The 22,777-nt window shown below is 51.3% G+C and overlaps 1 protein-coding gene across 2 annotated transcripts in view; it reads left to right on the forward strand.

The window, feature by feature from the left end:
• Positions 1 to 22,777, forward strand: part of STK32B (serine/threonine kinase 32B) — a 235,891-nt gene that overhangs the window by 85,043 nt on the left and 128,071 nt on the right. For both annotated transcript variants that reach the window (XM_075545032.1, XM_075545033.1), the window contains exon 3: positions 21,137 to 21,310. In XM_075545032.1, the coding sequence (XP_075401147.1) occupies positions 21,137 to 21,310 (174 nt within the window). The remainder of the gene's footprint in view (positions 1 to 21,136; positions 21,311 to 22,777) is intronic.

Below are 22,777 nucleotides of genomic sequence, written 5' to 3' on the forward strand. Positions count from 1 at the left end.
TTGCACCAGCCAGCTATCAAATGACCCCAGGGACCAGATGGTACTTCTCCTCTGTTCTGCTTAAGGTCAGCATGAGCTGGCGCCAGGATGATCGGCATGAGGCTTGGAAACAACAGAGATGAGTTTGCTCGCAGCTCTGGAATCTTGGGATATGAATCCCAAGCGGTGACAGGGCCAGGTACCTCCAGAGACTCCCAGGAAGACCCTCCTCAAGACCTCCTCCTCTGTGTCGGCTTCCGGCAGCTCTGGACATTACGTGACGGGGACCTCCGTCTTCACAGGCCGTCTTCCTTGTTGGTGTGCCTCTCTCTCCTGACAAGGACACGAGGCATAATGGCTCAGACCCACCCGACTCCACTAGGACCTCCTGCTGACTTCGCTCACTGTACCTGCGAACGTGGTGCAGACCATCATCCCCTACCACCTGTTCGAGCTAGGATGTCATGCACTTAGGCACCTCTGGGCTTTGTTCTGGCATTCCACTGTTACTAATATGAGCCCCGATGGTGCAGTGGGTTACACGTTGGGCTACCCCAAGGTCAGTGGTTTGAAACCACCAACCTCCACTCGGGAGAAAGATGAGGCTTTCTACTCTCATGAAGAGTTAGCCTCAAAAACCTACAGGGGCAGCGCTCATCTGTCCTATAGTCTTGCTCTGAGTCAGAATCAACTGGATGGTCATGAGTTTATTGTCGGTAAATGTACTACATACCCTGTCGCAGCACGTCATTTGCTGATAAGGTCGTTCTCAGATGTTCACTTGAAGGCGTTTATATACAATCTTTAGAGCCCTCGAAGACAAGGATCAGATTTATAAAGAGCCTGACCATAAAAGGCAATGATAATGAAAATTACAACCAATAACAAGAAAGAGGTATTCGGGTTAACGTTGGAACCAACTCACAATGGCGCCGTTGGGAGAGAGCCTCAGACATCAGTCTGACTGTATTTCCAAACACTGTCAGGGCACAGGGACGGGGGCTGTGATTCTACATACAGTGTTGCGGGGAGGATACAATCCATCCCCTGACAGCTTCGTGTGGGGTCAAGATGCAGTCTCCAATCACCACTAGCTCACAGCCACGGGCTCAATCCATTTCGTCAAAGGTCTTCCTCGTTTTCTCTGCCTTCTGCTTTACCAAGCAGGATGTCTTTCTCGAAGGACTGGTCCTTCTGACGGCATGTCTAAAATATGAGTCAACATCTTGTCACCCTCTCTTCCAAGGAGTATTCTGCCTGTACTTTGTCCAAGACAGATTAGTCCAGTCTTTGGCAAGCAGTATTCTTCACCAGCATCATAAGTCAAAGATCAGGCACACGTTGGTCCTCAGGGTGACGTCTTTGCTTTTGAACATGAGACAACAGGTCCTTTTTAAAGCACAGTTATTTATTCAGAAGGTTTCATTCTAGCAAGTTCGGCTTTCCAGGGTCTTCTTCTTGGTTGTCTCCCACTTCCTCAGACCTGTCCATCACGGTGGACCTTGTTTGTATTTTTAATAGCAGGAGCTTCCAGCATCAAAGCAACGGGCACTTTCACCACAGCACAACAGAGTGGCACATGAGTGGTGGCTTAGTTCGTGCTGCACAAATAATCTGGGTCGCCGGACTGTGAAAGGTAACGTGGCCTCAGGACTGCAGGCAGGCTCACGAACAACCTGTGGTATGCCAATGACTCAACCTTGCTTTCCAAAAGCCAAAAAGACTTGAAGCATTCACTGATAAAGGTCAAAGAACACAGTCTCCCATTTGGATTAAACCTCCGGTGTAAAAACAAAGCAAAAAGCCTCACACTCTGACCAATAGATCCATGGAGACAAGCTTGACACTGTCAGGAATTTCATTTTACTTGGATTTCCCATCAACCTTCAAGGAGGCATCAGTCAAGAAATCAAATGACATGCTGCATTGGACAGCTCTTCTCCAAAAGACCCCGTAGAGTGTTGAAGAGCAACAGTGTCCCTTGGGGACTCCGGAGGGTGCGATCCAAGCCGTGGTGTCGTCAATCACCTCGCACGCATGTGCAAACTGGGTGGTGGATAGGAACTGCACACAGTGGCTGCGGCGATGGCTCGAGCTCGGGAACCATCGTGAGGGTGGTGCTTCGTGCCGCTGTGCATGTGGTCGCTGTGGGTCCGAACCATCTGGACAGCACCTAAGCGCAACTAGATGAACTGACCCCTTTGGACTATGGCACCGGTGAAAAATATTGAGCGGTCCATGGACGAGCAGAAGAGCAAACCAATCGGTCTTGGAAGAAGTCCAGTCAGAATGCTCCTGAAAAAGGAGAGTGGGGAGACCTGGACTCTTGCGCTTTGGACATATCACCTAGAAGGACATCATGCTAGAGAGAGAAATACTCACAGAGACAGATGGACCCAGGGAGGGCAGGCTCAAGCCTAGCGATGCATGGGAGGGTGGCATGGGCTTGGGCAGTGTCTCATAGGCCGCTGTGCATCAGAGGCACACTGATGGGCCCTAGCAAGAGTCCTCACCGAGGCCAACGGCCACGGCTTTCTCTCACGGATCTGCCGGTGGCTTCTAACAGCAGTTCTTTCGGTTAACATCTGAGCCCGTCACTCCTGAGCCACCTGGGCTCCTTACCAATCTCATAAGTAACTTGGCTTGCAAGTCAGTGTTTCCCTGGCTGCCCTGTCAGATCCGCGGCCTGTATGGCTCTCCTTGTGAAAAGCCTTTGATCCAACCAGCCTGATTTTCATCGGCTCTGTTTTGAGAACCCAAAGCAAGCCTTTCCAATGGATTTCAGAGCCCATGTACTCCTATCCCCCCTCCTCTCTTGGACCGTGACGCACACCTTTGGTGCTGCCCTGACTGCTGGTAAGATGTGGGAGGGACCCTGTCCCCAGGAAGAAGAATGTTGAAAATGGCCACGGGGAGGCCATCCAGAACCTTCCACACCAGGCAGAGAGCGCAGAACCCCTGGTGGGGCTCACACGGGAGCACAACGAGAAGTAGGAGGAGGAGAGGTGCTCTGGGGATCGTGCACCTCCCTCTGAAAGGAGACGCAGCCATCCTCAAAGAGGCCTGCTCCCTCCCCAGGCTGAGGAGTGTGTTTTACAGCCCACAGGCTGCTGGCAAGCAGAATGGAAGTCTCCCGAGCCAACCACCATCCTGAAACTATTCCTGAACCAACCCCATCCAAGGCAACCTCCCCACAGCTTGCCCCACGCTGGGCTGGCCAAGGGCTCCCATTGAGCCAACAACCTCCTCCTCACACTCTGTGCCCAGGAGGAAAACAACAGGGCAGTGCATCCCTTGGCGACCGCTCCACCTCCTCCCCATGAGGGTGAGGTGGAGAAGGGATGAGCATCCCAGAAGAGCCTCTCCATCAGACTCGGTAGAGCCAACAGCATCTCTTTGGAGTTGGCTGCTGTTGACAACTAGAGGGGGAACCAGTTCTCAACGCCCCCTCCCCTACACTCCGGCGTCATTCAGATGAGCCACGGGCAAGCTTACATAATACTAGACACACCAACGTGATTGGGGCCCCGGCGGTGGGACTGATTTGCTTGACCTGGAGTCCGTTGGGAAACCCTCCTGAGACTTCATTTCCTCTACTGAGGTAGGAAGATGCCCTCCCCTTCCACAGGTGGCCCTGCTGTTGAATCGTAGCCATGGTGCAGAAGTCCTTTCCCCCTGTCTTAGTTACTAATGCGCAAGGACAGTGTTGCGCCAACAGCAAGGCCACACGTGGGCAACTTGGATGAATGGCGGTGGGTTCTCTCTAAGCTTAGGGGGCTAGAAGCGCAAATTCAGGGCACTGGCTCTAGGGGACGGCTCTCTGTTGGTTCTCCTGGGAACTCCTTCTCTGTGTTTCTCTAAAGGACTAGGCTTGGAATTCCAGGGCTTAGGCATAGGTCTCCTTCCCTGGTCTTCTGAGAGTGTCTGTCTGTCTCTCTGTCTTCTTCTGTGTTCACTCTGCTCTTCACATCATTCAGAAATAAGGAGACTGAGGGCACAGACTTCATCGATTGGATCTCAGGCACAGAGAAGCAACAAGAAAACCTCTATTCCCAAATGGGATTGCATATGTTGTTAAACCAAAATCAGTCACTGCTATTGAGTTGACGCCCACTCATAGCCACCCTACAGGACAGGGTAGAGCTGTCCCTGTGGGCTCCTGAGACGGTAAATCTTTATGGGAAGAGAAAGCCCCATCTGTTTCCCAAGAGCAGCTGGTGGTTTTGAACTGCTGACCTTGCAGTTAGTGGCCCAAGGTGTAACCACTCTGCTGCCAGGGCTACCAGGTACCTTCCAGTTAGTTCTGCTGACTCATCAACAGAGCAAAGCAGTGCCCAGTTCTGGGCCATCCCCTGACCACAGGCACTGTCCCACTCCATCCCGTCAAGGGTGCCCCTCTTTGTTCCGCCCCTCTGCATTGCCCAGAGCCCTTGCGAGGCCGTTGTTCCACAGGAGGCTGCTAATATCACCGTCAGCAGTTTGAAACCACCAGCTGTTCCATGGGAGAAAGATGAGGGTTTCCACACCCACAGAGATATGCAGTCTCAGAATCCCACAGGGGCAGGTCTACCCTGTCCTATAGGGCTGCGATGAATCAGGATCGATTGGATGGCAGTGAGGGCTTTTATGGAGTTCTGTTTTACCAAGCATAATGTCGTTTTCCAGGGACTGACCTCTCCAGACAGCATACCCAAAGCACACGAGGCCACGTCTCTCCACCCTGCTTTCTAAGAACGGATCTGCTTGTTCTGTGGGCAGTCCGTGGGGTTTGCAGTGTTCTTCTGCCGCACTGTCATTCACACACGTCGATTCTTCTCCTTCAAGAACCAAACACAAGCCTCACGTGTCGTCCGAGTTGGGGTTCAAAGTAACTGTAGAGTGGACCATGCCTCTCCACACTGTCCTCTCCCTTCACTTGGCTAGGTCTTACCCACAGGGTAGTCAGGGACCGGGACCTCAGGAAGGTCAAGCGCAATTAGTGAAGGCCACAAATGTAGGAAGGGGGACACAGGGAGCTTTCCATCCCACACTCAAGTCTCCGGAGAAAGCTGTGGGTGGGACAAAGACTGCACCGATCTGAGACCGGATCACTTGGAGGACCATCACGGCGCAGGCTCGGGCTCTTGTGGGGGGTGGCTCAGCCATTGCACTTGAGCCCTCCAGCAAACTCCTTCACCTTTCCCTGGAGTCCACACCAAGGCTCGTGGAGCCCGCCTGCGACTTTCAGTAAGTGGCCTTGCAGGTCATTAAGGAAGATCTTGGGAACCAGCCCTGACCCTTTGGCCTTCAGCCATTCCCTGGAGACGTCCAGGGCTGCTATTTATTTCCACCGGCCATGCCCGATAACTGGACCATCTCCAAAGAAGCTCATTCCTCTGGGAAGGATTTCCAGGTGGCCCGGCGTGTGTTCTGTCCACATCCACACGGGAGGGGCTGCCTCTCCCGGTGGCTGTGGATGATAAGGAAATGGTTGATCAAATGAATGGGAGCATCCTTAGTTCAAACCCAAAACGGACTTGATGCAGCGTTTACCAGGAGACCAAAAGTACCCCTCCTCCCTCTTATGCAGGAGTCCACCATCTCGGGGGCAATTCCAAGAGCTAGGTTGAATTAGAAGCAAATGTTCACACACAAAGATGCTCATTATTTCATATACAAGAGGGGATTTTGTGGCTGCTTGCAAAAAGTGCCCCTGGATGCCCACAGTTTGTATACTGCTTATTGGCAGTTGACCAACGATTCTAAGAAGAAGGGAATCGGTGAGCAGGCCGAGGTACCTGCATAGGGTGGACGATTGTGATTTCCTGAAAATGAGCGTTATGCAAGGACAAGGAAGACCTGCGAGGGGTTGTCCAGAGAAGATTAAGGAGGGCCGGAGGGTCGCGCTATAGGAAGTGGGTCTGCGTCAGCGAGAGCTCAACAGAACCACGTGTGAGACTGAGAAGTCGTGGTGGTGGTCAGGTGCCGTCCAGTCGGTTCCAACCCACAGCAGTCTGATACACAACAGGAGCACACCCTGCCATCCTCACAATTGCCCCCGTGCTCGAGCCCATGGTTGCAGCCATGCTGTCCCTCCATCTCCTTGAGGGCCTCCCTGTCCTTCGCTGCCCCTCCACTGTGTCATGCAAGATGTCCTTCTCCAGGGACAGGTCTCTCCTGACAACATGCCCAAAGTATGTGAGAGGAGGTCGCACCATTCTTGTCTCTAAGGAGCACTCTGGGTGTACTTCTTCCAAGACAGGTCAGTTTGTCCTTTCCGCAGCCTATAGTACTTTCAATATTTTTCCCCGGCACCACAATTCAGATGCATCCGTTCTTCTCCGGTCTTCCTGATTCACTCTCAACTTCACATGTGCTGGCAGGTACATAACCTCCTGTCAGCTTGCGAAGGGGTGGAGTCTAACCTGTCAATCAGGTCACAGTTTAATGACCTCATTTGGAGGCGAGACAGAAATAGATAGCTCACTGGAGGCTGGATACCCTCACTCCCTGCAAGACGTTTCCTGTTGACAAGCCACGTGGAGCTATGCTGATGGCAGCCAGAGCCTTGGAGCCGGAGGAGCCACGTGGAGACCCACGCCAGCACTGAGATGCTCCTACCGCCACTGGATTCACAGGACTTTCCACCCACTGGCCTGTGATCTTCCTGCATTCGGTGTCATTGCATGTGTTATGTGAGTCTGAAGAGGAATTTATACACTAGTATTTAATATATGGGCTAATATCGGATTTAGGGACTTGATCTGGACTGGGCTGGGATGTTTTCTTAATATACAGTTACTCTTTGATATAAAGCTCTCTCTTACTGTGTTAGTCTGGGCAGACTAGAGAAACAAATTCGTGAAGATACTCATATGTGTATAAGGGAGAGTTTTATATACAAGAGAAATTGAACATTGAGAAAGCATTCCAACCCAGTCCAGTCCATAAGTCCAATTCTAGCCCATATGTCCAATACCAATCTGCAAAGTCCTCTTCAGACTGATGAAACACATGCAATGATGCCGAATGCAGGATGGCCACAGGCAAGTGGGTAGAAAGTCTTTGGATCCAGTGGCGTTGTAAGCATCTCAGCGCTGACAGGGCTCTCTGTGTGGCTTCTCCAGCTTCAGAGGTCTGCTTGCATCAGGGTAGGTCCATGTAGCTTCTCTAGCTCCGGGTACTAGTGTAGTTCCATGTGTCTTGTCAGCTGCAATGTCTCCCGGGGAGCGAGCAAAGAGAGAGAAGTGTCTCCCGCCTCCAAGGAGGAAATACCAGATTCCCCAGAATTCTCAGAAAGCCATGCCCACATAGAGGCCTCATTGGCTATGATCCAATTGACAGAATAGACTCCGCCCCTTCACTCATGATCCTCTCAAGCTGACAATTATATAGCTACTACACTTACATATATATGAGTGTCGTGGATTTGTTTCTCTAGTCAACCTGGACTAACATACATGCATAGGAGGCAATGGACAACACCTTGGCTTGGGTCAGGTACACCTTAGTCCTCAAAGCCACACCTTTGCTTTTCAGTCCTCTAGAGACGTCTTGAATTACCTCACACAACCCTCTTTTCATCTCTTGGCTGGGTGGGGAGAGAACCGGTCAGTTTGGGAGTTACCAGATCTGGGAGGGGTTGTTGGTCTATTTCATTCCAGCGTGGTGTGTCTGCAGCAAAGTCCCTGCACAAATGGGGAGTGTGCTCGGCTGCTAACTGCAAGGTTGGGAGTTCCCATCCACTCAGAAGTGCCCGGGAAGAAAGGCCTGGTGATTTGAACCGCCAACCTTCTGGTGAGCAGCCAAGCTCATAAACTTGCATGTGCCACAAGTGCTTAGCTTGGCATCCCAGCCGATGGACGAGAGGCACCCAGAGAGGACATGGCCATGTGGGAAACACAAGGTGCCCGGGAAGATGGGACTCCCGATGCACATGAGGGTGGCTGAGGGGCGACGAAGCCCTTTACAGACAGCTGAAGGATTTTTACCAGATCCCACCAAGGACGAGGCACAAACCGAGGTTTGAATCACCCCAGTACCACTGAGTGTTGGGTGTGACAGACACGGAAACCCCAAAGTGAAACCTGGCCCTGACTTTGACGGCGTGGGAATAAGTGGAGAGTCGCAATGGACGCCATGGCAGTGGGTTGGCTTTGGTTGGGGCTTGGCCCAATGAGGACATAAGCAACGAAGCCCTTGGTGGTGCTGTGACTGGTCACAGAAAGGTTGGGGATTCAAACCCACCCAGTCGCCTGCTCTGCCGGAGAAAGAGCTGGCAAAAGACGTCCGTAAAGACCACGCGGGATTCCCCAGTAACAACTACAGCTGTTGATTCAAAGTGTTTCCACCAAAGGGAGGCATTGTGTGCAGTAAAGTTGATTCCAATTCACAGTGACCTGTAGGGCAGAGTAGACCTAGTCCTGCCTTTCTGAGGCTGTAATCTTGGGGGAAGCAGACTACTCTAGCTCTCTCCGGGCTTGAACCACCGACCTTTAGGTGAGCGACCAAGCCCTTCACCCCTGTGCCCACAGGGCTCCTGCTGAAGCAAGTCGCTGCAGCCAATAGGCTGGATGGCGTGGCGCTTTGTCCTGCAAGAGAGAGAGGAAAGATGGAGGCAGTATTGCAGTCGCAGGGCTGAACCTTTTTTTACAGCAGGGAAAACACTCGGACCCATAAGATCTTCAAGGGGCTCTGAGAGTTCAGAGAATAGGTTTCTTCTTTTATAAAGACAAAAAATGAACCAGGCTGGGACAAAAGATGCTTAGGCCAGCCTGTTCTCCAAGAGGAAGTCTTGAGAGAGCAGTTGTTCTGTGTACATCAGTGTTCTCCTTGTTTGCTGTTTCCCAGGGAGCATCTATCGTTTCCATACTCAGAAAGAACAAAGGTCTTCCTCTGACCAGTTTTGTAATAACTGAAAGTGCCCTTCGGGTGTTGCTGGAGATGGAGCTGACGCAGAATTAAATGAAGAACTAAAGGCTGATGCCCGTTGCGTTGATTTTGACCCCTAGTGACCCTGGAGGACAAAGTCGAGCTGCCCCACGTCATTCCCTAGGAAGTCATTTCTACAGAGGTCAGTTGGCTACACCTGCCCCCCTCAAAGTGACCGGGAGGGGTGAACTGCTGACCTTGCAGTTAGTTGAGGCTCCCTCTAATCCAGCATGTTGTTGTTTGCAGAAGATGCTGTTACCGTGGTCCCAACTCAGAGTGACTTTGTAACAGAACAAAACCCTGCCTCGTCCTGCACTGCCATTGGAACTCATGGGCGGAGCCGCTGGGTCGGCCCACCCCCCCGGGGGGGGGGTCCTTCCTCACTTTTGCAATCACAGCATACGATCACATGGACAGAAGCCCCTTTCAGGGAAGCGGGCATCCAGCTCAGTCCGTGACAGCTTGCAGTGGGATACAAAGAACGCAGCAGCGGGGTTGGGGAGCGCTCTGAGGATTTTCTGAGTCTTACTATGTGCTCTTGGAGGACATCGTGCTTGGTAAAGTGGAGCGGCAGCAAGGGGGAGGCAGGGCCTCAACGGGAGGGATTGACACTGTGGCTGAAACCCACCCGTGGGCCCGAAACACGAACTGGACCGTGTTTCCTTCTGTGTGCACAGCGTCGCTACGAGTTAGCGCCGACTCACCGGCACCGAACAGCAGCCCCTCTAGCTGGCAGGCACCGTTCAAAACATATTCTTGGGTTCACTTGCTCAGCTCCCTGGCCGCCCAATGAAGCATGAGGCCCTGCGTGTCCCTGCTTAGTTCTTCCCGGAGCACGCCCTGAGACAGAGATCCAGAGCCAGTGTTTAATTAGAGGCTCCAATGAGGATTTCAGCACGTGTTTAGGGACAAGAGAAGGGGAAGGGGGACACAATTGAATCTGCGGCAGGATGACGTACTATTGAGAGGAGATGATCTGTTAGGAGAAAATCATTGGTTCAATGCGGGCCCTTCCTCCCTGGCTTTCTTTCCCCCTCGTTGTCACAGAGAGCCAGTGAAAGGATTCTGTTCCGATTTGTCAGATTGAGTTTTGTGATAGATTATTGTTCAGAGCCTGGTGTTTCCATTCCATTGTAAAATGCCATGAATTGATCCTGGCTGATCTCCTGCTGCGGCTCATGACTGAGCACTCTCTACCCCGGACCAGGAGGGAAATGAACAGGCTTCTTAGGGTAGGTGCACCTTCTTCCTAGTTTACTCCTTCAGCGCCCCGCTGAACCCCTGGCCCCAGCCTATGGGTCCCTTGCTGGCTAACTCATGTGCACCGCTCGGATTGTGCCTTGTTGCTGCCGCCGTAACCGCCACCATTGTACCCCCCTCCCCTCTTGCAGCATCCGCAGGTAGCCTGGTGCTGTGGGAGCACTGTTGGAAGAATAGGTAGAGGAATGAATGGATCTTGAAGGGCGAATAGGAGTTGGCTTCTTCATTAGTTTCTGAGAGAGATCCTGCGGTCATAACAATCATGTGGGTGATTCTCAGCACGGTGGCTGCTCCCACCATGAGGGTGAGTGGGCCACACCGCGTGTGTGAGCATTCCACTCCATGTGGGTGAGCGGTTCCCACCACGTGGGTTAGTGGTTCACACTATGTACGTGAGCGGTTCCCACCACGTGGGTTAGTGGTTCACACTATGTAAGTGAGCGGTTCACACCACGTGGGTTGTTCACATCATGGAGGTGAGTTCTTCCGACCAGGTGGGTGAGGGGTTCACACCCTATGAGTTAGTGGTTCACGGCACATGGAACCGTAAACCACTCTTAGTCCATGTAGGCAGTTGAAACCATGTTAGTAGTTTCAACTGTCTGGGTAATTCGCACTATCTGACAATTCAACGGTATTCTAGGCCACTGGTGGGCAGGAGGTGGAAGGTGGGACTGGGAGAGAAGGCAGAGTCTTCATCGGGGTACCCATGGGGAATCTCGTGAAATGTTTTAACCACCTAAACATGACCATTTTTGCCTTCCCACTTCAGACCTCTAGACTCCCCTAGATTCCCCCAGTGCACCATGTCCACCATCTGCTGTCGAGGCTCCAAAGCACACCTTTCCATTGAAGCACAAAACAGGAACAAAGTCGATTCGTCTTTAAAAGCATTCTTAGAACGTTTCAATGCTGTTGCCTTTTTAAGACACAAGCATGCTAAAGATTGGTGTCCTCCTTGGAGCTCAGCCAGGTCTCCTCTCTCCATGGAGGTTTCCGTCCACGCTCTGCACCAGGGCTGTGGTTCACACGTAGAGAGTGTGCAGTTCGCGGCGTCTCTTTGGTCAGATCTGGAAGGAGCTGAGCAAATGCTGCGTCTTGGGTTCCTCACATGAAAGGACTGTTTTCTGTTGTTGTTGAGAACAAGAATGTCTCTCGCTCCAGGAAACCGTCTCAGTGGGGAATCAAGGAGTCGCGCTGAGGGAAGTTGTGCATGCAAAGGAGGGAGCGTAACTCCCACACGGCCAGGTGCCTGGAGGGGAAGCTACCGACGTAGCATTCTGATTGGTCTGCGGTGAGATAAGTCAGAGAAAACTGCAGCAAAGCGAGTCATAATTTTAATCACGATCTGTTATGTCAACATGCCTTGGGAGACATGGGTTGGCTGGGCCTGGCCGGGTTCTCTCGAGAAGCAAAGCCAGGGACCCTCATATGTGTGTGTCTATCAAAGCAATCTGTCTCAAGAAACAGGGGCCCTGGTGGCGTAGTGACTACACATTGGGCTGCTGACCCTAAGGTCAGCAGTTGGAAACCACCAGTCACTCCAGGGGAGAAAGATGGGGCTTTCCACTCCCGTAAGGAGTGACACGGTTACACAGAAACACAGGGGCAGTTCTACTGTGCCCTATAGCAGCAGTTCTCAACCTTTGGGTCGTGACCCCTTTGGGGGTCGAACGACCCTTCCACAGAGGTTACCCAGTTCATAACAGTAGCAAACTGACAGTGATGAAGTAGCAACGAAAATAACTTTAAGGTTGGGGGGTCACCACCCCATGAGGAATTGTATTAAAGGGTTGTGGTATGAGGAAGGTTGAGAACCTCTGCCCTACAGGGCTTCTAGGAGTGGGCTTCAAGAAATGACTGACATGGTTGTGGTGGTGGCTAAGTCCCGTCTCGTTCAAGTCTGTAGGTCCCACGTTAAGTTTGTGGCTTCTCCTGACTCAGGTAGCTGCAGGGCCTGAGGAATCAGCAAGGAAGCAGGAAGAAGAAGCAGAAAGGTCAACAGGATGGTGGATGCAAAGTCCGCCAGCAGTCCACTGATAACTCCTGGGATCCACAGGCAGCATGGCAGGATATCAACCAATCGGTTGCAGAATCCAGACCCAGCAGAAGCAACAAGCTTCCCAGAGTGTTAAAGGGAGCAGGTCACACATCTAAAGAGATTTTCTTCCAATTGCAGCAAACGATGACCTGATTTGAAAGTTAGTCCTTGAATAATGAAGGACCTAGGAGGAGTCCATGCATTCAAATCATGGTGCTGGCAAAGCCTACAGAAAGTACTATGGACAGACGAACAGATGAGTCTGTCTTGGGAGAAGTGCAGCCAGAACGCCATGTAGAGGCAAGGATGGGGACACTCCATCTCACGGACTTTGGACTTGGTGTCCTGAGAGACCAGTCTCTGGAGAAGGACAGCGTACTGGGTAAAGTGGAGAGGCTAAAAGGGGAAGGCCTTCGACAAGATGGACGGGCACCGTGGCTGCAACAGTGGCCTCAGGCATAGCAACACCTGTGAGGGTGGTGCAGGGCCCGGCAGTGATTCCTTAAGTCATGGAGCCACTGTGGTCAGAAGCGACTCAATGGTGCCGACCGACAGCAGCCTCGTGGAGTTGATACCTTTGTGTCTGACGACATCGCCAGATAGTACTGCCAGATTACTGAGAACACTGGCCCAGCCAAGTTGGCATAAAACCTAACAATCTCATCGACTAAAAGAAATGATTGCAAACGATGTGAGTGTGGAGGGTGTCAAATGACTGATCGCAAAGACAGGAGACAGATACGGCAGGGCCGGGTTGTTAAATGGTAGCCTGCGTGTTGTTGTTGTTGCTAGGTGCCGCCAAGCCAGCGTCCACTCATAGCTGCCCAAGGTGCCGATGCAGGTACTGCTGCCCTGCCCCGCACCAGCCTCACAGCTGGTCTGTAGTTTGAGGCTACTGTTGCAGTCTGTTTCCAACTGTATCATTCAGCCCTTTTCTTTTTCAGTGCCCATCCACTTTATCAAGAATAAGGCCTTCTCCAGCTCTCTTGATAAGATGCCCAAAGTACTTGAGATGAAGTCTTGCCATTCTTGTCACTAGGGAGCATTCTGGCTGTACTTCTTCCAGACAGACTTGTCTGTTCCTTTGGTCGCCCGTGGGACTTTCAGTGTTCCTCACCAACACCAGAATTACTGTGCATCAATTTTTCTTCTTTATTCAGTGTCCAACTTTGACATGCACATGAGCTGATTGCAAATACCGTGGCTTGGGTTAGGTGTGCCGTGGCTTGGGTCAGGTTGCCGTGACTTGGGTCAGGTGTGCTGTGGCTTGGGTCAGGTGTACCGTGGCTGGGGTCCGGTGTACTGTGGCTTGGGTCAGGTGTACCGTGGCTTGGGTCGGGTGTACCGTGGCTTGGGTCCGGTGTACCGTGGCTTGGGTCAGGCGTGCCGTGGCTTGGGTCGGACGTGCCGTGGCTTGGGTCAGGTGTACTGTGGCTTGGGTCAGGTGTACCGTGGCTGGGGTCCGGTGTACCGTGGCTTGGGTCAGGTGTACTGTGGCTTGGGTCAGGTGTACCGTGGCTTGGGTCAGGTGTGCCGTGGCTTGGGTCAGGTTGCCGTGACTTGGGTCAGGTGTGCTGTGGCTTGGGTTAGGTGTACCGTGGCTGGGGTCTGGTGTACTGTGGCTTGGGTCAGGTGTACCGTGGCTTGGGTCCGGTGTACCGTGGCTTGGGTCTTGTGTACCGTGGCTTGGGTCAGGCGTGCCGTGGCTTGGGTCGGGCGTGCTGTGGCTTGGGTCGGGCATGCTGTGGCTTGGGTCAAGTGTACCATGGCTTGGGTCAGGTGTACCGTGGCTTGGGTCAGGTGTACTGTGGCTTGGGTCAGGTGTGCCATGGCTTGGGTCCGGTGTGCGGTGGCTTGGGTCAGGTGTACTGTGGCTTGGGTCAGGTGTACTGTGTCTTGGGTCAGGTGTGCCTTAGTCCTCAAGGTAGCTTCCTTGCTTTTTGGCTCTTTAAAGGGCCCCTGTGCAGCATACTTGCCCAGTGCCTTTTTTGATCTCGCGACTCTTGTGTCCGTGGGTATTGATTGTGGTTCAAAGCAGGATGAGATTCTTGACAAATTCAATCTTTTCTCCATTTATCGAGTCCAGTTGCGAGGATTTTTTAAATGTAGAAATGCTGCTAGCTGAATTATTTAACATCATCCTTACAAGAATTTGAGGGGGAAAGGTGAGACTTTCTACCTCTGTAAAGAGTGACAGTCCTGGAAACCCACGGGGGCAGTTCTACCCTGTCCTATAGGGTCTCTGTGTGTTGGCATATGGCAGTGAGTTGGTTTTGAGTTTATTTTTACAGTGGGAGGAAGGATGTGCTGCCTTCCATAGCGGTAATTGTCATGCTTCTTCCAAACAACTCACCCCCTACTCCCCATCGTGATGAGGACAAACATCACGTGACTCTTCTTGCTCTGGTTCCTGGGAGAATTAGGGACAAACTGACGGCCCACTTCAGCCAGGCATGTGGGCCCTTTGATCAGGAACAAGGGTCTCTTTGCCTGTTTCTGTTTCATGTGCTGCTGGTGGAGGCTGGTGAGGAGTCCACCTTCCAGTGATCCCAGCTGGCAAGTGGAATTATCATCTCAATGGAAGCTGTTGCCAGGTGGTATCTGTCTGGGAAGCCTAGAGAAACAAATCCATGGACACTCAGATGTGTATAAGAAAGCTTTATATACAAGAGAAATTGTACATTGAGAAAACATCCCAGCCTAGTCCAGATCAAGTCCATAAGACTGATATTAGCCCATACGTCTGATACCAATCTATAAATTCCTCTTCAGACTCATGCAACACATGCAATGACGCCGAATGCAGGAAGATCACAGGCCAGTGGCTGAAAAGCCTGGTGGATCCAGTGGCAGTGGAAGCATCTAAGCATTGGCAGGGTTCTCCATGTGGCTTCTTCAGCTCCAGGGCTCTAGTGTAGCTTCGTGTATCTTCTCAATAGGACTGTCTCGCAGGGAGTATGTGTGTGTCCCGCCTCCAGGGAGCTGTTTATCTCCTTAGTGCCTCCAAATGAGGTCATCAAGCTTCAAGCTGATTGACAGGCTAGACTCCACCCCTCCACAAGTGGACCCCAGATAATGTAACTATCATGCAGGTCTTTCTCCCAGGGAGTTACTGGGGGATTTTGAAACCCCAACCTTTGTCTGGGCGGCAACCCAGCGCTTGGCTGTCCACATCACCAGTCCCCTTTCTAGTTTATTTAGCTTCCTTTTTATTCCTTACGTATTTTTAATATTGTCAAATTTTTTATTTTCAGAAGTCACGTTTCACTCTTTTGGGAATGAGGAAGGAAGTTAAGAAATATCCACCGAGGTGGGAGGGAAAAAAGGAAGAGAGAGAGAGGAAAGAGAGAAGAAAAGGAGGGAAACGGAAAGAGGGAGGGAGGAAGAAAAGGCGGTAAAGAAGAGTGTTCGTCTGGGCTGGCTAGAAAAGCAAACCCAGAGACTCTCGTAGGCGTGTCTGAGAGAACTTTCTATCAAGTAGGTGTCAATACAACATCCCAGTCCAGTTCAGATCAAGTCCATGCGTCTGAGATTAGCCCAGATGGCCAACACTAGTCTGTAAATTCCTCTGCAGACTCACAGAGCGCATGCATAGATGCTGATGCAGGAAGATCATGGGCCGATGGGCGAAAACACTTGTGGACCCAGTTCCAGTGGAAGCATCGCAGCGCTGGTTCAAGTTTCCATGTGACTCCTCAACAGGAAAGGTGAAGCTGAGACAGAGACAGACAGAGAGCGAGCGAGCAAGCAATAGAGAGAGAGAGAGAGAGAGAGAGAGAGAGGCCCGTCTCCTCTTCTGATAGCAGAATCAAGAGTTCCCAGAATCCTCGTGAGAAGGCCACGCCCACAGGGAGGAATCAGCAGGTTGTGACCTGATTGAGAGGCTAGATACCACCCTTCATTCGTTTCTGAAGTTGACATGAACTTGTGTATCTGCCACAAGAAGGAGGCAGGCGGGCAGGAAGAAAGGAATAGAGGGAGGGAGGGTGCGAGGGAGGCAGAGGCATTGGTTCTTCCTAGTGGTCTATTTCAATAGCCCAGCCAGATGTTAGGCCTTCCCAACATCATTCCCTCCTTTGACCTTGCAAGAGACCCTAGTTCTCCAGATCCGTCCATGGCTCAGGATTGCTCTGATGAAACGTGGACTTCTCATCTGTGCTCACCCCATTTCCATAACAATGTGCTGCCTATTATAAGATCCTGGCCGTCACTGCATACAAGAGGACAGGCAGAAAAGGGGACAATGGCCCAAAGCTGGGGATTAGCTCAGAGCCAGGAGGGAGGGGTAAAAGGCAGGCCTCTGTTCTCTGGCAATAACAAGTCACCTTAGGTGTGTGTGGGATGCAAAAGGGCTTTCCTCAGGTTGTTCCCTGGAATATATGCCAAACCTAGGACGCTGCTTGCATCGCATGGTAAATGACTGCACACTTGGAGGTCAATGCAAGCTGCTTAGAGGTTACTCCTCCTGAGGGTTATTAGCCATCCAGGGCCCACTCACTCCCTGCTGATAAGGATAGTGGATTTTTTTCCTTGAAGGAGAGCTCAGAATAGGTCAAGCCAACTCAAAGAGAACCAACGTTAGTCTGCCATCTTGAATGCAGGGTTTACCCATCTTGTCACATGTGTACCCTTAGTCCCTCCCCTTCCTATTGCATGTAGACCCCTAAATCGTCCCCCTCCCATTGCTGTAATGCCTATGGTACAACCCCTTCCTGTGATGTATGTGATTACCTGTAATCTGGGGGGCTTTCATGCCCCTAAGTGTATGTAAGCCTTGGTTAGAAATATAGTCCCTCTCCTCTCTCCTCCTCCCGCTCTCTGCATAGACCTGGCTGCTGAGATCATGACTGTCCTGGAGGGAAGCATATTACCATAAAATGTGTCTGACTCCTTTATTTTGTCTTCTCTCCTACCTGTCCCCTTCTCTCTGACTTTACTATGATCTTTAGATAGTATCATCATTCAGACCCGTGATATTGGTAGAGGCTGGTCTACTCTAATGGGTGTGTAGGATCCACAGCCCAGAGCAAAAGAGGTGTGTGCAGCAAGAAAACCCACAACCCGTGGGATAGCTTGCATTTCGGTTCCTTTGCATTTGGGTTTGCCTCTTGGAACCCATCTCCTTCTGCAACATTCTTGCCATCCCACCAGGGAATTCCCTCTGGCCCTGAGTTTCCTCTTCTGTCATGTGAAACCAATGGACTGATGGATCCAGGTTTAACATGTAAGGGCATAAGACACATAACCGACACCAGAGATTGGCAGCCCTTCAGGCTGACAATATTTTCTGCCTATAACCTGCAAATGGGTTCCTGAATCATCAGCCCGGGTTTTGGTAACTATGAACTGCCATTGGTGGCTGGGTGACCGTATTTCCGTGTTTACGGAAGCCAATACCTGAAGAGGAAAAATCAGACAACATTCTGTGATTTTGTGATTATAGTTCAAAGATTCCTATTTCATACTCCATGATTCTACAGGGACCATGACAGCGTTTGATGGTTTTTTGATGCTATTCTTAGGGCAAGTCAAAACAAAAAGCATCTCTTTAAAGTGATAGAATCCTTGACTGCATAAAACAATCAAAATATGAAGCTGTTGTTCCTCTACGTATCTTCCATCTAGGTCTATCCATTTCCAAAAGTGGGGTTTCCATCTCTAACGTGTCCCCCAGAGAATCCTGTGCTCTTTGGTTTACACCACATCAAAAAGTAGTTTGTGCATCCTTGGTGGTGGTGGTGGTGTAGGTGCCATCGACCCATAGCCACCCTCTGCACAACAGAACGAACACTGCCTGGTCCCGCGCCGCCCTCACAGCTGTGCCTGTGCCCGAGTCCATTGATGCAGCCGCCGTGTCAGTGCAGCTCAGCCAGGGCCGCCTTCCCTTCCACGCCCCTCAGACATGATGTCTGTCTACAGGGACTGGTCACTCCTGACACTGTGTCCGAAGTATGTAAGATGAAGTCTTGCCAGCCTTGCCCCTAAGGAGCACTCTGGCCTTCTTTCTTGCAGTACAGGTACATGGGTTTGTCCTTTTAGCGGCCATGGGGTTTTCCATATTCTTCTCCAGCACCACAATTCAAATGCATCGGTTCTTCTAAGGTCTTCAATGTCCAAATACTGAACTTTCCTTTTTCTCCCTTATTCGGTGTATGTACATCACATTCCTATGATGCAATGAAGAAAAGCATGGTCGGGTCAGTCACACCGTTCGCCTCCAGGTAACATCTTTGCTTTTCAATACTCTAAAGAAGTCCTGGGCAGAGGATTTACCTAACGCGGCACATCTTTTGATCTCTTGACTGGTGCTTCCATGAGCATGGGTTGCGGATCCAAGAAAGACAAATCCTGGATGACTTCAGCCTTTTAGGTATCCTGATGTCACCTATTGGTGTCGTTGTGAGGATTTGGATCTCGTGTTGAATTGTAATGCATTCTAAAGGCTGCCATCCTTGATCTTCATCAGCAAGTGTCTCCACTGCTCCTCGCCTTCAGCAAACAAGGCTGTGTCATCTGCACACCACAGGTCTTTAGTAAGCCTTCCTCCGATCCTGATGCCACACTCTCCTTCATATACTCCAGCTTCTCTGACGATGTGCTCAGCGTACAGCGTGAACAAGTTTGGTGAGAGGATACAACTCTGATGCACATCTTTCCTGATGTTAAACCAGGCAGGGTGCCCTTGTTCTGTTCACACAACTGCCTCTTGATCCATGGACACGTTCCGAATGCTCACAAGGAAGTGTTCCGGAATCCCCCTTCTCCTCAAGGCGATCCACCGTTTATCATGGTCCACACAGTCAGATGCCTTTGCATAGTTAATGAAGCAAGTTAGCATCTTTCTGGTGCTCTCTGCTTTGAGCCAAGTTCCATTTGGCATCAGCAGCAATACCCCTCGTCCTGTGTCCCTCTGAATTTGGCCTGAAGTTCCCGCAGGTCCCTGTCAGTGTACTGTGCCAACCATTTGGGGACGGACGGTCTTCATCAAAATTTCACTTGTGTGCGATGCCAATGACATTGCTCAGTAATGTGATCATTCTATTGGGTCACCTTTCTTTGGAATGGACACAAATGTGGATCTCCTTCAGGCACAGATGTGGATCTGCCTTCCAAGTTTCCGGGCACAGACGAGTGGGTGCTTCCAGTGCTTCCACAGCTGCTGAAACATTTCACTGGGCACTCTCAATTCCTGGAGCCTTACTTTTGGCTGATGCATTCAGTGCAGTGTGAACTTCTTCCCTCAGGACCATGGGTTCTTGCTCATAGCTACACAGAAGGCCTTCAGAGGATTCTGCCTCCAAAGGGGTAGCCAAGCCCGTCTTTGTTGTCTGTTCTTCGCGTGGAAACTCCAGTGACACCTGTTCGCTGTGGGCGCCTCTGGTAGCGTTTGGACGACCAGAGACACAACGTCCAGCCCCACAGCAGCACACAGGGCACAACAGCATGACAAAGTGGCGGTGGGCATCTCTGAGGGACTCAAAGGACGCTCCTCTGAGACGTCCTTTGAGTTTAGGGAAGGAAGTCTGAAGGAGCGAAGCCGGAGCAGTAGGGTAGATGGGATAAGGTTCCCTAACTACATCCTCCTGAGACAGCCCTTGGGACCCTTGAAGAATGAGTAAATGTTGTGATGGAAAACTCCTCAGTGCAACGTCCCCGGCCTTTTCCTCACCAACGCAGCTCTCCGTTTCCTTCCAACTTCTCCCGCACAAGCCCCTGCGTGTCCCTTGAGAAACTCTACCAAGATCTCCCCCATTGGTTTCCCAAAAAACCATTTGCCTACCCCTCTGAGCTGGCCTCTGCCTGGTATGTAGTTGGCCCAGAAGATGCTCCTAGAAGCCTGGTGTGACGGTGTCTTTGTGTGAAGGCATCCTGAGGAGATGAAGCAGTGTCAGTGGCACGGGGGTGATGCGTTGGGCTGCTTGCTGCAAGTCCTGCAAGTTCAGAACCACCAGCTGCTCCACGGGACAGACACGAGGCTGTCTCCGCCCCTAAAGAGTCCGTCTCAGAAACCCGCAGGGCAGTTCTGCCCTGATCCATAGGGTGCTATGAGTCAGTGTTGACTTGACGACAGGGAGTTGATGAGACTAAGACGGGTATGTCACTGAGAGAGCGTCTCTGCGCCACACGCATTGCAGAGACGAGTTTAAGCAGGTTTCCTTGGATGAGTGATTGAATTTGTGACCTGGAACTCTGGCAGCCATGCCTCTTAGAGCCATTTAACAACATTCTGGGATTCCGTGTGCCAGCTCCCCAAGTTGAATCTTTAGGTGACCTAAGTGCCTTTTAACAAATGAATTTCGTATTGTTTCCATTTTCTATTATTAAAAAGTAATCCAAAGAAGCAAGTTGTTTGAAACCAACTCTCTTAAGATCTCCGGATTCTCTGTGTTGGTTGGGATCAGCTGGTGGTTCTTCCGTTGTGCACAATGTTGGTCGAGGCTGCAGGGCAATATCCAGCTGCCTCAGATGCCTCCCCCATGTGGCTGGTGGTTGGTGTTGGCTGTTGACAGGAGCTCCATTGAGACGTGAGACTGTTTGGAGAACCTTCCCGTGGACGTGGCTTAAATTACAACTGGATTCCAAGAGGCAGGAAGAGCAAACTGCTACTTCTCTTAGGACCTGGGATGAGCAAACATTGCTCCAGGTGAGGAGTAAGTAGTGCGCTTGTCCAAGAACCGTGAAATCGCTGCGGAGCTTGGGGAGGAGGATGCCCGTCGATCCTAATGACTGAAGCACTTTCATATAAAGTCGCTACAGTAACAGGGTGCAGCCCTGAGCTGATTGAAATGCCATCTGCCTGCCCGAGCCTGGGGACGAATACTCTATCAGTACTCGTGGTGGCTTGAGCCACGTCACTGCCTTTCTCGGTCCTGTAAAATAGAGGTCTTGGTCTTGAAGCTGTCAGAGGTGCCTCTGTCCCTAACCCTCTGTCCCACTGTCCCCTAGGTACTCGTTCCAGGATGAGGAGGACATGTTCATGGTGGTGGACCTGCTGCTCGGGGGAGACCTGCGATACCACCTGCAGCAGAACGTTCATTTCACAGAGGCGGCCGTGAAGCTCTACATCTGCGAGCTGGCCCTGGCTCTGGACTACTTGCAGAGATACCACATCATCCACAGGTAATGGCTCTGCTGGAGGCATGCCCGGGGCCCGCGGGGTCCTGGGGCCAGGCGGTGGCAGGACCTTCTGCAACGTGAGGGGACATGCTTCAGAAGTGGAAGTGCATGGGGATGACAAAACACACAGGAACGTGTCCTGGCTTTTACACTCGCTGCAGAAAGCTTACGGAGCCCCAGTGGCGCAGTGGTTAAGCGCTTAGCTGCTAACCAAAGGGCCGGTCGTTTGAGCCCATCAGTCACTCCACTGGAGAGAGACATGTCACTCCGCTTCCATGAAGGGTGCTGCCACGCAGAGCCCTCTGTCCACAGGCAAGGGACTCGGAAAGCCTTACTGCCAGACAGAGCGTATGGCCGACTTGATGGTGGCTCAGACCCTGGTATAGCTGATGCTTGGTCAGCTGACCTCCCTCTCAGCCCAACCGGGATTCGGTGTATATGTTTCTTATGTATTTCTCACTTGTTCCATGACAAAAAAACCTTCTTCTCTGAGTTTTATAATATAGATGGTGGTCTTTTCTTTCGTACTTTTTATTTTTGTCTTTATCTTTATATGAGTATTATTTTTTCTCACTGTTTTCTTTTGGTGTTGTATGGTTGCGATTGGATTTCCCCGTTTGTGAAGCACGGAAGGAGTGGATGCAGAGTCGATAACTGATGCCATGTTGTTCGGGGACATGGGGTGGGGTGGGAGGTGGGGAGGCTGAAAGGATTTGGGGAGCAAACAATGAATGCAGGAGGGAGCATTAAAACAGAGTGTGGTGATGTCCATGCAACTCGTTTTAAAAGCAATTGAACTACGGAAGTGTATGGGATGTGAAAACCATGTGAAGAACATTACTTTAAAAAAGAAGAAAGAACCCAAACTTAAGCAGTGGTTTCCATGAGTGACGGAGAAGACCTGTTGCTTAGGGGGTGTTGAGTTTATGTTAACGGTGGTGGAAGAATTCGGAAAGGATCTCATTAGTGGCTGAACAACACAGAAGGTATCATCAATCCCACTGGATCACACGTGCAGAAGTTGTTGCACTGGGGAATGGTTTGTGGTGTACATTTTTGCCACAATTAGAAAACATGATTACGTGGGGGGAGGGGAGATCGCTGCCATGGGAAGGCAGTCTGCTCCGTCCTGCAGGGTTGTTGTGAGTCATATTTGGCTCAATGGTGGTGTTTTGCTTGGTGTTTGTTGGATTTCAACAGACAGCTTGCACCCTATTGCCTGCGTCTGAGGTGGAGCATGCTGCTCGCCGGCCCCATTGACACCCCATAATTTAGAGAGCTCACTGGCTGGTGGCTGACACTTGCTCCTTCGCTCCAGTGTCCTGGGGGGCTAGAGTAACCAGTCCCAGCTTCTCCAGTGAGAATTGTCCGGGTGTTGGGCTTCTGTGGAGTTCAAGGTTAAGGCATTCACATCCTCTCTGTCTCTACTTTGAAATGAGTGCTGTGCCGTTTGGAGACTCCCCCACCACA

Source organism: Tenrec ecaudatus, chromosome 3, assembly GCF_050624435.1.
Source record: "Tenrec ecaudatus isolate mTenEca1 chromosome 3, mTenEca1.hap1, whole genome shotgun sequence".
NCBI classification, from domain to species: domain Eukaryota; kingdom Metazoa; phylum Chordata; class Mammalia; order Afrosoricida; family Tenrecidae; genus Tenrec; species Tenrec ecaudatus.